Consider the following 17,738-nt stretch of genomic DNA (forward strand, 5'->3'; position numbering starts at 1 on the left):
AGTTTATGACAAAAAACATAAGTATTTTCTAGGTATTCTTCAAAAATAAATGAATGCAAATACTTCAAATAATGGTTAGGGTAAGATTAAGATGACATGAGAAATCAAGCATTTAAGCATCCACATGGAAGATCTTATGCAAAATGTTTAGATCTTATTTATTTCAAAGTTTCACATTCTATGGAGACATATATATGTACACACACATATATGTATATACACACATTTAAAATGCAAATGTAGTAATGAAAGATGCTGGCTTGTTTGTCTTCCTTACATGTGACAAACTTGTTCAATTTACATTAATTAATTCTTAGAAGGTGCAAAAAGTAGTTGGCAGCTCATAACAATATGGGTTAATCAAAAGAGCTGAGGGACGTTGTATGGCAATCCTGCACCTCGGGATTACAGTTCAATTCCCTTACTCTGTACTCCTTACAGTATCTCTGTAACACACCTATTGAAAAAAGTACAACAAACCATTATTTCCTTTTCACTTTATTTTTCTTAAACACTTCTCTAGACCAATTATCCTAAATTTAACTTCCTGTTTTGCTGTCTTGCTTAAAAGAACAAAACAACCCCTCCCCAACACCCCACAAAATATCTCAGTTTCCTAAGAGCAGTTGTAGAAGTAACACTGCAAATTGCTTTGAATGATTTGTTGCTTACTGTGTCACAGGTGAGTCTATATCTGTGTCATGCTCTGAGATAAATTTCAGGTCCCCTGACTTGGTGATGACTGCTGACATCTGCAAAAGAAAACAAGAAGAAATGTAGAAAGAAGAAAGACAATGGGGCTAACACATGTACATTGAAAAGCCACCAGCTTCCTGAATAAGGAGAGAATATACCCAGTCTGAAAAAAAGATTGTCTATCAGGCATAAAGTGTTCACTCCTATGTGGTTAAAAACAAGGAAACAGCCCCCTGCTTCAACTACTCCTTGCAAACAAAGACAATTTTCAGGTGTGCGGCAAAAAACAACTGGTTATGAATCTTTGCATGAATGAATCTTAAAATGCACACAGTCTATAGGGGATTAAGTTTATTTCAGTTACTGAATTACTAATTAAAGAATGCCAAAGAGTCATCCGATTCATAGCTTTAACTACTACAAAAGCAGTCTGCCTCATTTTGTTAATCTAGCCTTGCAGATTTCATTCAAAGTGCTTCAAATCTCTTTGAGTTTGTTTGGAATTTAGGGTTTGTACAGACTCAAAACTTAGTGAATGTATACAAAATTCTCTAGTTTCCTGTGAAACCAGTGAGTTTGAGCCTAGTTTGCACTCCACATCCATAGACCTCCTCTAATCCTGAGGACTGAGACCCTCCCTTACCACAAGCAGTGGGAAGGAATGGCTCAATGGCCTGCAACTTCTTCTACCCAAGGTTTGAAGTCTTTCACAACAGAGGGCTCTACTGCTCTTCCTCCTGGGGTATGTCTAGACTATATGCCTCTGCCTACAGAGGCATGCAAATTAGACATACCGACATAGTCAAGGAAGCGGGGATTTAAATATCCCCCGCTTCATTCGAATAAAAATGGCCGCCGCATTGTGCTGGCTCAACTGTTTGTCGGCGCACACCGGCAGTCAAGATGGGGATTGGTCAACAAGAAAAGCCTTTGCCGACTGATCCCTTATGCCTTATGAAACCCCCTGCCACTCTGCGGTGCTGCCTCTGTATCAGAGGTAGCAGTGTGGGGTGCCAGGCAGGAGCTGGTCCGTGAGGGGAGCCAGTTTAAAATTCAGCTCCCCACACGGGACCTGGTGCAAGCTGGAACTGAGCTGGGTTGCCTGCTTGCCAAGCTCCTAATACACTTTAAATGCAGAGCTGCAGCGGGAATAGGTCCTGGACCCAGCATGAGCCAGGACTGAGCAGGGCTGCCTACCTGCCTGCCTCCTAATACACTTTAAATGTAGAGAGGCAGCAGGGGTATGTCCCAGACCCGTCACAAGCTAGTACTGAGCTGGGCTGCTCACCAGCCTGCTAAAAAATTTACTGGCAAGGTGTGGAAGGGACATGCGTGTAGTCTATAGCATTAACCTATAAGCTTTAGCTTATCGGTTAATTGATTGACTACACTATCACATCCCTATTGTGAGCCCAAATCAATAGCACAACATATTGACATTTCATCTGAGTTTCCCACCAATTGCAGCCTAACATCTCAATCTGACGCAGAAAGGCTCTATCGAGTCAAATTTTTTTGTTATTGTTGACTCCATCAAATCTGGGCTTACATGTCGATTTGAGTGTCTGCATCAAATTTGTACCCTTTTTGGATTCTTTTCAGAGTTCAGAGAATTAAGTGATGAAGATCTATATCCAGCAGCAGAACAGTTTCAACAAAGGTACAACAATGAAATTTCAAGAGATCTCTTTGATGATATCTTCTTCCAGAAACGTATCCATTCCACCAAGCCAAAAGAATTGCTTCAAGAAATATTTGATCTCGGCCTGTCAACTGTATTTCCTAATATCACAATTGCATTACGTATTTTTGCCAGTATCCCTGTATCAGTGGCTTCAGGTGAATGCACATTCAACATGTTAAAACAAGTAAAGAACTATCAGCATTCTTCAATGGGACAAGAGCGTTTGAATGGGCTTGCAATGTTTAACATTAACAGTGATGTTGCACATAAATTAGATTTTTCTTCAATTATAAATGAGTTTGCACACAACAAAGCCAGAAAAGCATTCCAAAAATGAAGAGTTTTGCTTGTAGTGGAAACTCAGAATTAAAGTTACATTTTTAATATACATGCCATTGGTATAATGACTTAATTGTTGATAAATAAATGTCTCAAGTGTTCATTTTAATGTATTCTTTTGGTTTTAGTATGAAAAGTTTGATATGTCGGGGATATGGGGCTGGACTGGGGCCTCTAAACTCAAAGTGGCCCAGGCTTCTGTCACTTTGAGAGGGCTTGTGTACACATATTAGTTCTGATCAACCTTGTGTGCGAAAAATAGCAGCATTACTGTAGTAGCAAGGGCAGCAACTTAGGCCACATACTTAGGGTTTCAGAGGACAGCTAGCTCAAGCCCCACAGCCACACTGCTACTTATTCAATGTAATCAAGTTACTTCTCAATCTTATTTCTGATAAACTAAACAGACTGAGCTCCTTTAAGTCTCCCACTATGAGGCATTTTCTCTATGATACGTGTTGTCTGAATGGTTCCAATTTACCTGAAATGTAATCCAGGTAACTATAATTGTGCTGTCCTCTGCAAATCCCTGTGTCTTCCACAAAATTTACCAGCAGGGATAATAAAGCTTTCTATCAATTATCTTGAAGTCCTTCAGAAACATTAATGAATTAAGCCTCAACTCACTAGTCAAGTATTATCTTTCATATTCTGAAGCTGGGAAAACCCAGCATGGATGTTAAATGACTTGCCTCATGGTAAGTCTGGCAGATCTCCTGGGTTCCAATCCAGTGAAATTACTAGAACATGCTTCCTATAACACTAATTAAATCTAAGTAAACAACTCTAGTCTCTACTAGGGGATGTGTAAAACCCTAATTCTATGGCTTGATTCTGCTCCCTCCAAGTAAATGAAACTTTTATCATCAACTTAAAGGGGAGCAGTATCAAGTCCCTAATGGCCAAGGAATTAATGCATGCACATTGCTAACAAAAGCCACATTGAAACATGAGCCATCATCACACACGACTTGTGAAGAGGTTCTAACAGTTTCTTTGGCTGGTGCAGATAGGATAAGAGCATTAGAAAACACCCTACCCAGTCAGTGTATTAATGTGTAAGAGTATTGGTTATGACACTAAAAAATCTCTCTATGTTAAATTAACACATAAATCTACATTAACATAACATAAAATTTGGGACTGTACACAAAAGGAGGAAACATACTGTCACTCTTTGATAACAACATACAATGGCGTGCATTAAAGGGAGTGCAACTGAGTGATTACTACATTTTTCAGTGTTCACACCCTCCTGATGTTTATTTTTTCCTTTTTACACTCCCTTTTCTTGTAATCAGAACTATGTCAGGTCATTCTCTTGGAGTTTTTTACATGAAAGAAATTAAGGCTTTTCATCTTTCATATTTTCAAAAAAGGTAAATAAAAACAACAGTGTTTAATAACAGAATCTTTCTCCTAATTCTGCTAATACTGCAATCACACAGCTAGCTTTACAAGACAGGAGAACCTGACTAAACTGTACTGAAGCAAAATGCAAACCTAGTCTAAAAATGGGCTGTTGAATTTTTCAGAATGAAGCATAGCCAAATAAAATTCTGCCAGAGTCACGTCTAGTATTGGTAATAGCCAGGGCTCGACAATCTATGTAATCTACTCGCCCGTGGCGAGTAGATTACATTCTGAAAGAGCCGGGTCTGGGCGATCTGCGCATGCGCAGAACAATCTGCGCATGCGCAGAACAATCTGCGCATGCACAGAACGCCGGACAGTGTGGCTGGCGAGCAAGGCTCGCCGCGGCTCGGCAAGCCCTGCTAATATCTAATTCTCCTTGAGATATGGGGCAATACTTACATCCCCATATTCATGGTGTATGTGTATGTATGTATATATATACATATATCTCTTGTCAAACCAATCTGATAGCTTTCTTTGATAGAATAACAAGCCTTGTGGATAAGGGAGAAGTGGTAGATGTGATTATCCTTAATGATGATAGGACAAGCAATAGGCTCAAATTGCAGCAAGGGAGGTTTAGGATGGACATTAGGAAAAAAACTCTTAACTGTCAGGGTGGTTAAGCACTGAAACAAATTGCTTAGGGAGGGTGTGAAATCTGTCATAGGAGATTTTTAAGAGCAAGTTAGATAAACACCTCTCAGGGATGATGTAGATGGCGCTCAGTCCAACTGTGAAGGCAGGGAATTGGACCAGATGACCTCTCAAGGTCCCGTTCTAGTATTCTATGAATCTATGATTCTGTCTGATGCAGCATTCTTCATATTTTTAAAATAATATTTTTGTTAAACTTAAAAGCTGAGTAATCTGTAACTTGTTCTCCATGGGCAAGGATTCTGTGCTGGGAAAAACCAGTTGACGATATATATAAAAACCCCCAACCAAATAAATCCAGTGATAGTTAAATACATTTACAGGCAACAAAAATGTCTGTTCTCTCTGGATGGATCTCAGTATCATTCCCTTCGAAAAGTCAGATTATTTTTTCAAGAACAAGGAAACTTCTGTCAAGAACTGAATTTGCTGAGGTGTGTCTGTTCTATATGTCTAGTAGTAATTTGTGTGTATGACCACGCAGCAGCTTTGCAGATCTATTCCAGGGAAACACAATCTCTGTCAGTCTAGGATGGTTAAAAAATATAAAAAGTGGCCAGTGGGCTGGACACAATTTGCCAAGGTTCGCTGCTGGCAGGCCGCCAAATGCTTTATTTACCTGTGCATTCACAGGTACAGCTGCTCGCAGCTCCCGCTGGCCACCATTCAATAGGAGCTGCAGTAAGTGGTGGTCTGGCTTATACTTCTTCCTGCAGCTTCCACTGGCCAGGAACAGCGAACCGCAGCCAATGGGAGCTGTGAGCAACCATACCTATGGATGCACTGGTAAATAAAGTGTGTGGCAGCCAGCCAGTGGCAAACCTTTTCTGGCCACAAGCCACTTATTGCCTGCCCCTGATCTAAGAGATAGTATTGCTTCAAGAATAAAACTTTAAGTATACTGGATAAGGTGGGCCATTGCATTATAAACATTACTGAAACACATTTTAATCTGATCAGATAAACACATCTTTGTGGTGCTTCAGCCTATTCTTAGCCTCTTCAAAATGCATGAAGAACTTCCATGAACTTGCAAATCTTTTGTTCTGTTTAAAGATTAATGTTAGAAGGGCCGTGAAATTAAGTCATGGAGGTAATTCCTTGTTCAGTAGAGAAAAGGCACAAGGAAGGGAGGGTTATATTTTACTTTTGATGAAATTTACTGAAAAACTCCAACTATAATATGCCAAAATAGTCTTGAACAATGTTCCAATAACTCTCAATTAGGAGGCCTGATATACTAAATCCTATCCTGCATGTGCACCTAGGAGCATGGATCCCACTTTCGATACGTCTAATTTACATCCCTCTGCTGACAGAGGGGTGTAGTTTAGACGTAGCCAAAGTGACCTCTAAAACATAATATACTTTGCTACCGATGTGATGCAGATTAATGATTGTACAGGTGGGACCTCCCTGGTCCAGCATCCTTGAGACCTGAGCTAGCCCGAAACATGGACTTTTCTGGACCAGGAGAGGTCAAGGCTCCCCTTCTGGAGCTGCTTTCCACTGCTGGCCCCAGTCTCCTCAGCCTGCCAGGGCTGCACTCCTGGTGGAGCCAGGGCTGTGCTCCGCACCAGGGGGGTTGTGAGTCTGGGCTGCTCTCCCAGTTGCCAGCCCTGCCTCTGGCCTGGCTGGGACTGCATGTCCTTCTGTGCCTACTCATCTAGGGCTGTGTTCCTGGCTCCTACTGGCCTATGCCGAGCTTCCAGGTGCTGGCACTGCTGCCTTCAACCTGGCCAGGGCTGTAATGCCTACCATGCTACATCCACCGCCAGCCCAGCCTGAACTTGGCCAGCTGGGGCTCTGTGGTCTGACATTATAAGTGGTCCTGCCAAACCACAGATGTTGCTGGAATAGAGAGACCTGGACTTTAGGCTATGTCTAGACTACATGGCTCCATTGACGGAGCCATGTAAAATAGTTTATTTGGCATAGTCAAAGAAGCGGGGATTTAAATAATCAATAAAATAAAAATGGCCTCTGCGCTGTGCTGACAATCAGCTGATTCGGCACAGTGCAGCAGTCTAGACGCGGCGCAGTCGACAAAGGAAGCCTTTGTCGACCGCTCTGGTATGCCTCGTGAAATTTAACTTGGAATACATTTAAACTGTCTCTTGCCAGTTACCAAACCATCTCAGTGGTATTTTTTTAAACGGTTAGCCATATGTGGAATCCTGTGCGACCAAAATCACACTAATTGTCACCTGTATTTTTTTTTTGAAGCAATACTAATCAGCCATTTAGGACTTCAAAATAACAGAAAACAGTCAAACTTATAACGCTCATATTAATGGTACTTGAAATCAGAATTAATCGATATATTTGAGCTTTTCTCAAAAAGCACATCATAAAGCACATAAATGGTAGAGTTAGTCAAAACTCTGTCTAAACATTTTTGAAATAAGGTGGTTTTTTAGCCAAACACAAAAGAAATAATTTCAATAATAGTTTTCTAGTGTTCAGTGGAATAAAAAACAAACTGTAAAGTAACTATTTTCAGCAATTTTTTTGGGGGGAGGCGGGTTGTCAAACATTTTCACACAGTGCGAATGGTTATTTTGTTTGTTTATTTTTTGTTTTGGCTTTTGCTGTTTTTGTTTGTTTTGGGACAAAATTCATATGATATTTAAAAAAACTTTTTCCTTAACATTTCCTGTGAAATATAATTGACACTATTTGATCTCCTCTAATAATTGGTATATTTACTGACATCTTTAGAAAGCTTAGGAAGAGAATAAAAAAAGTAGCCAGAATAAGCGCTGTGTACATTCTGTTACATAGAGATTGCATATTAATTTAGGACATGTTCAATCTAGTCCAGTATCCTCTTTCTTTGGTCACTAACAAATGATTTAGAGGAGAGTACAAAAAACTCCAAGATTAACTGTTAAAGAATAACCTTCCCATAGAGAACTATCTTTCTAAGTTTCCCTAATCCGTGGCAGGCTAATGTCCTGAAGTATACTGGTTTAGGCAATTAGAGGATGGGAGAATCTATCCTGGGAAGCAGTGGCTCTGAAAAAAATTTGGGGTCCTGGTAGATACTCATCTGAGTATGTTCTCAAAGAGAGTCACTGTGGCCAAAAGGCCTTATGAAATCATTGGATACATGAACAGAAGGATCTTCAGTAGGAGTAGAGAGGTATTATACCTCTATTACCTCTTTTGAGCTTATACTGAGCTTAGACCTGAAGAAGAGCTTGAAAGCCTGTCTCTTTCACCAAGAGAAGTTAATCCAATAAAAGATACCTCACTCACCTTACCTCTCAAATATTTCTGTGACCAACAAGGCTACAACAATCCAAACAACTTTCTGAACAGTTTACACAATCGCCTTACTCACAATTTCCTCTATTTAAACATTTTTTTTAAATTTCTGAAGCAAACTCCTTTTCTTTCTGCTGTATCTTTTTTGATACAGGATCTCAAGAATGGAATGCAGTGCTCCAGGGAGGACATCAGATATTTAATAGTATTTTAATATTCTCAATATTGCATTTTTATCCCATTTTTCATATATATACAATAACATTTTGTTTGGATTTTTTTGACTATCATTGGACATTGAATGGTCTGCAAAGATGCCCTGTTCACTATTAGTACATTCTCGGTAAATTTAATTTTGAAGTAGATGCTAAAGATTAAACACACAAACATACACACACTTGGATATTTTAAATATTTTCCCTTAAAATATTACTGAATCTACTATTACAGAACAAATTAATATGAAGATATAAAAATGACTTACTTTCAACAATATGGCCATAAACAGAAGTAAATGACCATTCCAATTGTGAGCACTGCTCCTTTACCAACTTGCAAAATGCAGGACAATGTAGCACTTTAAAGACTAACAAGATGGTTTATTAGATGATGAGCTTTCGTGGGCCAGACCCACTTCCTCAGATCAAATAGTGGAAGAAAATAGTCACAACCATATACAGGCAGTCCCCGAGTTACGCGGATCCGACTTATGTCGGATCCGCAGTTACGAACGGGGCACTTCCTCTCCCTGGTCTCGAGCAGACCAGGGAGAGGAAGCAAAGCGGCGGCGGAACGCGCGGCCAGCTCTGCTTCCCCCCCCCCCCCCGTCTGCAGACCAGGGTGAGGGGGAGCAGAGCGGAGCAGAGCAGAGCGGCGGAACGCGCGGCCAGCTGACAGCCCAGACGCGTCTGGGCTGTCAGCTGGCCGCGCGTTCCGCCGCTCTGCTGTGCTCCGCTCTGCTCCCCCTCCCCCTGATCTGCGGGGGGGGGGGAGCAGAGCGGAGCACGCGGCCAGCTGACAGCCCAGACGCGTCTGGGCTGTCAGCTGGCCGCGCGTTCCGCCGCTCTGCTCTACTCTGCTCCCCCTCCCCCTGGTCTGCAGACCTGGGGGACGGGGAGCAGAGCAGAGCAAAGCCGCGGAGCCCGAGGGCAGCAGGATAGCCACGGCGCGTCTGGGCTGTCCCGCTGCCCCCGTGCTCCGCGGCTTTGCTCCGGACGCCTGTGGTACAGCAGCTGGGGCGCTGCCGGTTGGTCCCGTAGCGCCGCTCTGGGTGCCACTGGACCAACCCAGCAGCACCCCAGCTGCTCTGCCCCAGGTGTCCCCTAGTCAGCAGCTGCTGAAAATGACCAGTGGCTGACTACAGGAAGCCCCTGCCCCGGGCTTCCTGGAATCAGCCGCTGATCAGTTTCAGCAGCAGCTGACTTGGGGATGCCTGGGGTTCTTAAGTTGAATCTGTATGTAAGTCAGAACTGGCGTCTAGATTCAGCCACTGTTGAAACTGATCAGTTTCAGCAGCGGCTGAATCTGGACGCCAGTTCCGACTTACATACAGATTCAACTTAAGAACAAACCTACAGTCCCTATCTTGTACGTAACCCGGGGACTGCCTGTATACCAAAGGATACAATTAAAAAAAATGAACATATATGAAAAGGACAAATCACATTTCAGAACAGTAGGTTGTTGAAATCTCTATGGAATATCTCCAGTGTTTCTTGGCCATGCGTCCTGATCATAAAGAAGTCATCGATGTACCGTAGGTAGAGAAGGGGTGAAAGGGGACGGGAGTTGAGGAAACATTGTTCTAGGTCAGCCATAAAGATGTTAGCATACTGTGGGGCCATGCGTGTACCCATGGCTGTGCCGCTGATCTGGAGGTATAAGTTGTTCTCAAACTGGAAATAATTGTGGGTGAGAAAAAGTTACATAGGTCTGATATCAGGTTGGCAGTGGTGTCCACATCGATGACATCTTTATGATCTGGACGCATGGCCAAGAAACACTGGAGATATTCCACAGAGATTTCAACAACCTACACCCCACCATCAACCTCAGCCTGGACTATTCTACACGAGAGATCCACTTCCTGGACACCACAGTACAAATCAACAATGGAAAATTAGACACCACTCTCTACAGAAAACCCAGTGACTCATACAGTTACCTACATGCTTCAAGCTCCCATCCAGAACACACCAAACGATCCATCGTCTATAGCCAAGCCCTTCGATACAACCGCATCTGCTCTAATCCCACTGACAGAGACCAGAAGCTTCAGGATCTCTACCAAGCATTTATAAACCTCAACTACCCACCTGGAGAAATAAAAAAGCAAATTGAAAGAGCCAGACGAATACCTAGAAACCATCTACTTCAAGACAGACCCAAGAAAACCAACAATAGAACACCACTTGTCATCACCTACAACCCCCAACTTAAACCTGTCCAACACATTATCAATAAACTACAGCCTATACTGGAACAGGATACCATACTCCAAGAGGCTCTGGGAGACAGACCCATAGTCTCCTATAGACAACCACCTAACCTCAAGATGATTCTTACCAACAACCACAGGACATACCACACTAATACCAACCCTGGTACCTTCCCTTGCAACAAACCCCGTTGCCAGCTTTGTCCACATATTCATTCTGCTGATACCATTATTGGACCTAACCAAGTGAGTTATAAGATCAAGAACACATATTCCTGCGCATCCAGAAATATAGTTTATGCTATCATGTGCCGAAAGTGTCCGTCTGCTATGTACATGGGACAAACATCTCAGACACTTCGCCAAAGGATTAATGCCCACAAAACAGATATCAGACAAGATCACAAAGAAAAACCAGTGTCTTGCCATTTTAACCAGAAAGGACACTCTCTCAATGACTTAATCACCTGCATTCTGCTACAAAGACCTTTTACATCTGCACTTGAAAGAGAATCCTCTGAACTGTCATTCATGTTAAAATTCGACACTCTCCGGGAAGGAATGAACAAATACGCAAACTATCTTACCCATTACCAAGATAGCTTCCCCAATTATCACCTCTAATACCATTAACTCACAAACATCCCACTCTCCCTACCTCTAATATCATCAATTCACAGACACTTACCTTCCTTCCTCCCCCCCTCCCCGGCATCCCCCTCCTGTTCTGCAATGTGATTTGTCCTTTTCATATTTGTCCATTTTTTTTAATTGTATCCTTTGGTATATATGGTTGTGACTACTTTCTTCCACTATTTGATCTGAGGAAGTGGGTCTGGCCCACGAAAACTCATCATCTAATAAACCATCTTGTTAGTCTTTAAAGTGCTACATTGTCCTGCATTTTGCTTCAGCTACCCCAGACTAACACGGCTACATTTCAATCACTATTTTACCAACTTGGTTATTTGTTACAAATTGGTTGTGATTGATGTTCATTGTTATACTGAAAGGTTGTTGTTATTTAATTATCTAATTAGGTTTACTCTGGATAAAAAAAACTTAAGACAAACAGAAAAACAATCTCTATTAACTCTAACTACAATAGCTCTTTTCCCTTTCTAATTTCTGTGTGTCTTTGATAAGCAGAGTTTCTAAAGGTATCACTGATGAGCTGATTAGGCTAATCTACAGCTAGTATAAGAAGACAGTGGAAATGGGCTAAGATTTTAAAATGCCTCCCAGTGCAATTAAGCAACAAAATGGCAATGCAGATATTGGGAAAATCAAGGCTAGACTATACAAACAGAAATTATTCACTATCTAGTAATATAATACCATTTCCTACATTTGTGGGGGGTTTTTTTAAATAAGAGTATACATTTGCATCTAATTTATGCTTGTTATTTGGAATACTGGTTTGGCTATCAGTTTCTCACAAATGCTTATAGTGGAATACTTGTGTAAAAAAGAAGCAGCAGAAATTAATATCATGACTAATTTTACAAAAAATATAATTAGAAGTCCTCAGTAAGTGGATTTATCTGAATATCTGAATCTCAAACTTTGCAATATGTTGGTAACAAATTACATGATATTTTCTTTGGATGATTTACTTAACTAAGCAATACAATATGTAGTTTGAATCTTACAAATCGAACAAAATTTGAATTTCAGTTTAGAAAAATATTTGAAAATTCGAAGTCAAATTTTTTGTAAGTATTTGTTAGTGAAGTTTGATTATTTGAACATTTGTGGAAGGCAAACAGAAAAGGGTCATAAACATGTTCAATTCAAAAATCACTTTTAAATTCTCACTAATATTCACTGAAATTATTTCCACTACAGATTTTGATGTGGCATATTGTGCTGTTTGGTGTAGAGTCTTTATGGTTTCAAAAATGAATGCAAATTAGGAAATTATTACAGGGACTGAAAATAACTTCTTCCACCAGTCATGTCATGTAGGTTTCATCTAAGCGATTTGATATATAAGAAATTTTACAGAATAAGGAATACAATTGGGAAGATGATAAAATATATATATATGCACTGTGGCTGTTGTGTTGCCTAGGATTAAATGCTGAATGTAAGTATCTGAAAAGTAAAAAAAATGAGATAATTTACTATAAATTCATCTTCATGCTCATGCTTCTATGTACCTGTGTTCATGTTCCTGTCCCCTCTGAAATAAATGGGAGCTTTGCCATTCATTTCAATAACACTTTGCTACTGACTTCATTGAGAGTAGGAGCAGGCACACCATTTAACTGACAAAACATGGAAGTAATTGGATCTAGGAAACAAATTTGTATTAAACACCAGCTGAAAACACAGATGTTTGCATGGGGAAAGGCTCTGATTGTTCAGCATTTTATCAAAAAAGCAGGAAAATTAAAATTCATATTTTATAGTTTATCATCCCTTCTTCTCAAATAATTACCCCACGTAGAGCTGGATATCTTACTTCTGCTTCTGTTTGTTTACTATGTAGAAGAGGAGTAGAATCTGGTACTAATCCCGAAGGCTGTTCCTTTTCATATTCAGCTAAAAATATAACACATGATTCAATTTACCATTATGTTTATCATGAAAATTATGTAATTTATATTGAAGTTAATGAACATGTATACCTTTCTTTATGTGAATGATAATGACACTATTATTATCTATCTCTGAGACATTAACTTAGCTTGTCAGAAAATATTTTTCACATTTTTTTTCATTAGAACTTTTTTTTCCTTTTTAATTAAAATTTTCCAATAAACTCTAGTCTTTAGCATAATTATTTACTGTAGCATAGTTAGGACCATTACAATCATAAATACTCATGAAATATTAAAAAAAGGATTAGGCATGTATGAGTAAAGAGTAGCATTTGTGGTTATAGCAACAATGTTTCAAAGGCTATCAAAAATACTGTTAGTGATGTGTAATACCACTGAATTGTATCAGAAAGTCACCAGATAAGGTAAGGACACATCTCCTGAAGTTATTTTGCACAACTGGTAAGATTAGTTATAAGATTTATTTTTCACCTTTCCCCAGTGGTAAAGGCTGCTGCTGAAGATTAAATCCCAGATATCAACCTTTAGGTTATTTTGGTTGGGCAATGCCTATGATCTATACCACAATATCATCACTTATTTAGAAAATAAAATTAGATAATTGTAATTCTTATTCTCTGATGAGATAATCCCAGTGGATTTCTCACCTTGAGATGCTTGCAGATGTCCCATAACTGGAAAGTTCTGAACTGACCGGGAACCCCTAGCAGCACTATGCCAGAGGGGCTTCAGAGACTGCTCCCTGTGTTCTACAATCAGCTTTTAGTTTAATTTTGTTTTGAGATTAAGGCTGCATCCATGTTCCGCTGAAGCTGTTTTTAATGGGTAGGACCCAGTGGCAAATTCAGAACTTGTATCTGATTCCACTGCTTTAACTGACATTCCTCTTTTAAATCTATAAAACAGAATCGAATTACCGAGAAATGAAACATTGCCACTGGAAAGGGTAAAAGTTATGTAACCTCCACAAGTAAAGTTAACGTTTAGGAGCCTGAGACGGCTGAGTCTAGGAGTAACTACAAAGTGGAAGGCTCAGATGGCTGTGAGCTGTCTAGATGCTGCAGGAGCCCAAAAGAGCTGCCAAGATACTATGTGAACCAGGTGTTTGTGTGAGGGGGGTGGAGGGTGAGTGAGGAAGGAGGTGGTTGGTAAATGTGGAGATACTGTGTGAACTGGAACGTGAGACTGCAGTGTTGATACTTTTGAAAAAAACAAAGTACTACATGTTAACATGCTATTTTATGCACAATTTCTGCATCACAGTAAGTTTTTGACTTATCATGTGCATTGTATACACACATGTATTCAAAGTAATAAAGTACAATAGCATGGCAAAATCTTGGACCATCAGTTATACCCACACCGGTATACCAGGAAGAGAGCAGTAAACTTACTTTCACCAGCCACATAATTAGCTGGAAAATAGCCTTGCTGTCCATTTGCTAAGCTGCCAAACCACCAGTTATCATTATCTTTGTATAACACTTGGATAATGTCACTGCGATGGATGGTTAGCTCATCTGATCGATGCGCTGTGTAGTCATAGAGAGCCACTACCTAAAAGAGAGATAAGACCACCACATCTTTATCACAACTGTGCCACAGAGAAAAAAGCCCAACATTCACTTCCTCTTGCAGAAAAGCAGCTGAAACCAAAGCTGCACTTTGGTAAAAGCTGAGGCTGTCTCAATTCTTGCTAATGGGATCAGGGTGGTGGGAACGCAGCAGGAGAAGCAAGATAAAGGACTGTGGGATTGTAGAAATGGTTAAGAACACTCAATACACTAAGATTAGCTTCAAAACAGCAGCTGCTAGTTTTATAAGCAATTGACTTAAGCAAAACAAAAAATACTTAATACATTCACTTTCTCAGAATTGTTACACCCCTTTTGGATCTAATTCTTTGTATGCGTGCACGAAACATGTATGTTTGAATAAATACTCCAACAATGTGACTGTTTTACTAGATGGAAAACTCCAATACAACAATTTCATTATAAAGCTTTGTTTTGATCCTTTCATTTATTTGTAATATTTTGTTTTGAATCAAATATCTCTTATAAACATTTGAATATTGGGTCCACATATTGCCTATATAATAAAGTCATTTGCCTTTGAAACATTCTTCACTGCTGCATCATGCTTCATTAGAAAAGTTTTAATAGGCTTCTCCCCCTTTTCATACTACATAAAATACACAACCACCAATCACAGCCTTTCCAACTACCCTGAAAATAAAAGTACCAGGGATCATTTCTTATTTAGCTTTCACAACTTATATGATCAGGGAGTGGTTTCTGTCCCACTTTGACCAAGAGAATAGAAAAGAGTAAAAACAATAGAGAACATCTGTACATGTAGGAATCTTCCCCCTTCTCCCAAAGACACAATTATAGTATATTTTACACAGACTATTTTTTCCCAGCAAAGCACACCTGTATATCACAAACAGCAACTAGGGATATTAAAGAAATTGAAAAGAGAATGCTTCTATAATTGTGAATTTAGTGTGGTACTTTGTCATTTGGCCAGCCTCAAACCATTAAGATCAGCTTAGCTACTAATTAGACATGAATCTATCCAAACTTTCACTTAGCTGCCACTAACATATCTAAGGGCATGTCTACACTGCAAAGTTAATTCGAAATAACAGCCATTATTTCGAATTAACTTTAATAGCATCTATACATGCAAACCGCTATTTCGAAATTAATTCGAAATAGCGGAGCGCTTAATTCGAATTTGGTAAACCTCATCCTACGAGGAGTAACACTAAATTCGAAATAGCTAATTCGAAATAAGTGCTGTGTAGACACTTAATTCGAATTAGCTGGCCTCCAGCTCTTCCCAGTTTCCCCTGGTGGCCACTCTGGGCCAAACCAGGAAAACTCCTCTCCTCTCCCCCAGCCCCGGAGCCCTTAAAGGGGTAGACTCTGGCCAGACTGCATGTGCCAGATCCAGGCCTGCCAGCAGTCTCTGCTCCTGATCCAGTGGTCCCACCATGAGCCGGGCAGCCAGTGCCAGCCAGCCGTCCCCCGCCCAGTCCCCCAGCACCCAGGAGCCAGCCAGGGGTCGTAGATGCTGAGCTCCCTCCTGGACTAGTGAGGAAATCATGGACCTCATTGAGGTTTGGGGGCAGGCCCCCAATGTCCATGATCTCCGCAGTAGATGGAGGAACGCGGCCGTCTACAGCTGCATAGCTGCCACCATGGTTCAAAAAGGCCACAGGCGCACCCAGAAGCAGGTGTGCCTGAAAATTAAAGAGATGTGGCAGGGGTACGCCAGGGTTACTCAGGGCAGCTCCTCAGCAGGGGCAGACATCTGCCCCTACTTCGAGGCACTGGACCGCATCTTTGGGGGCGGTGTGGTCCGTGGCACCCCAGGGGGCAGCGAGCAGGGGTATCGAGAGCAGCAGCTGGGGCCCTGTGAGCCCTGACCCGCATCATGGAGCAGCGGGCACATGAAGAATGGAGTTCCGGAGGGAGCTGCTTGCCCAGGGTTGTGCCATCTGTACCCATCTGCAGACCCTGGTGCAGAACATGCTGCCTCGTGCCGCTCCAGTGCCTGCTGCCCCCTCAGCTACCGTTCCTCCTCCCACTTCTTCTCCCCCTCCCATCTCTCCCTCTTCAACCTCCTCCTCAATCTCCACACCCCCCACCTCAACCTCCACACCGTCCTCTGCATCCTCCCGGGGACGCTGAGGCCCCCGCACCCACTGTGCTGGGAGACATGTGGCCTGACGAGACCCCCACCCCTGAGAACTGAGCTTCCCCCTCCCTTTTTCCCCTTGCTTCCCTCTTCCAGCTCCCTCCTTCCAGTTTTCCCCCTCCCCTCTCCCGCCCTCTCTCCTCCCGTCTCCCGCCTCCTTTCCCTAGTCTCCCCCCCGCATTTTGTTTCTATTTTTGAAAAAAAGGGTATTTTATTTGACACCAGGAAGTGCGGGCTAGGAAGGGGTAAGTGGAAGGACGTGAGGGAGGAATGGGGCACAAGCCCCCAGTGGGGCAGACCAGGGAGACTGTTAGTGCTCCTCAGGGCAGAAGCTCTCCTGCAGGGCCCCCTGGATACTGACAGCCTCCCGATGGACCTCCCAGATGGCAGTCTGCAGCAAGTGCAGCCAGACTGATGGCAACGTGTCCACAAGATGCACCAGAGTGCCCAGGAGCAGCTCTGGCTCCCTGTGGCAGTGCTGTGGTATCCCGAGTGAGGGCAAACAGAGCACGCAGAGGCACAAATGCTTTGCTGTCCCTCATCGAAGTATACAAGCAAGCAGGGAAACCTGAGAACTGTCTGTCTGGGGTGGAGATAGGGTCCCTTTAAGCACAGACCTCAGATAGCCTCAGGCAGCAGCCCCATACATTAAGTCCTGACCTGGTACCCCGCCGGAACTGGTTCCGGACAGCCTTAACTCTGATTCAGAGTCCACTCAGTGTAGACGTGCTATTTCAAAATAGATTTTGTGTGCAGATGCGTTAATTCAAATTAGTTTAATTCGAATTAACTATTTTGAATTAAGTTAACTCAAATTAATGCTGTAGTGTAGACATACCCTATAGGACCAAAGAAACTGAGTAACTGAATACCTACCTCTCAAACATACCTGTCCTCCCCATCAAGAAAGGCAACAATAAAATCAAAAACATCACTACCAGTGTAAAATTTATATGGATGCGGC

The 17,738-nt window shown here is 41.7% G+C and overlaps 1 protein-coding gene across 6 annotated transcripts in view; it reads right to left on the minus strand.

Moving 5' to 3' along the window:
* AHI1 (Abelson helper integration site 1) overlaps positions 1-17,738 on the minus strand; it is a 181,962-nt gene that overhangs the window by 5,994 nt on the left and 158,230 nt on the right. Inside the window, exons 22-25 of one of the 6 annotated variants that reach the window (XM_075924229.2) lie at positions 14,461-14,623; positions 12,943-13,046; positions 673-752; positions 198-457 (exon numbers count right to left, since the gene is read on the minus strand). In XM_075924229.2, coding sequence (XP_075780344.1) covers positions 436-457; positions 673-752; positions 12,943-13,046; positions 14,461-14,623 — 369 coding nt within the window. In that variant the 3' untranslated portion in view covers positions 198-435. Of the gene's footprint in view, positions 1-197; positions 458-672; positions 753-12,942; positions 13,047-14,460; positions 14,624-17,738 lie in introns of those variants that run through there. The other 5 variants (XM_075924230.2, XM_075924228.2, XM_075924227.2 and 2 more) reach the window with 5 other exon arrangements.

Source organism: Pelodiscus sinensis, chromosome 3, assembly GCF_052426305.1.
Source record: "Pelodiscus sinensis isolate ZL-2025 chromosome 3, ASM5242630v1, whole genome shotgun sequence".
NCBI classification, from domain to species: domain Eukaryota; kingdom Metazoa; phylum Chordata; order Testudines; family Trionychidae; genus Pelodiscus; species Pelodiscus sinensis.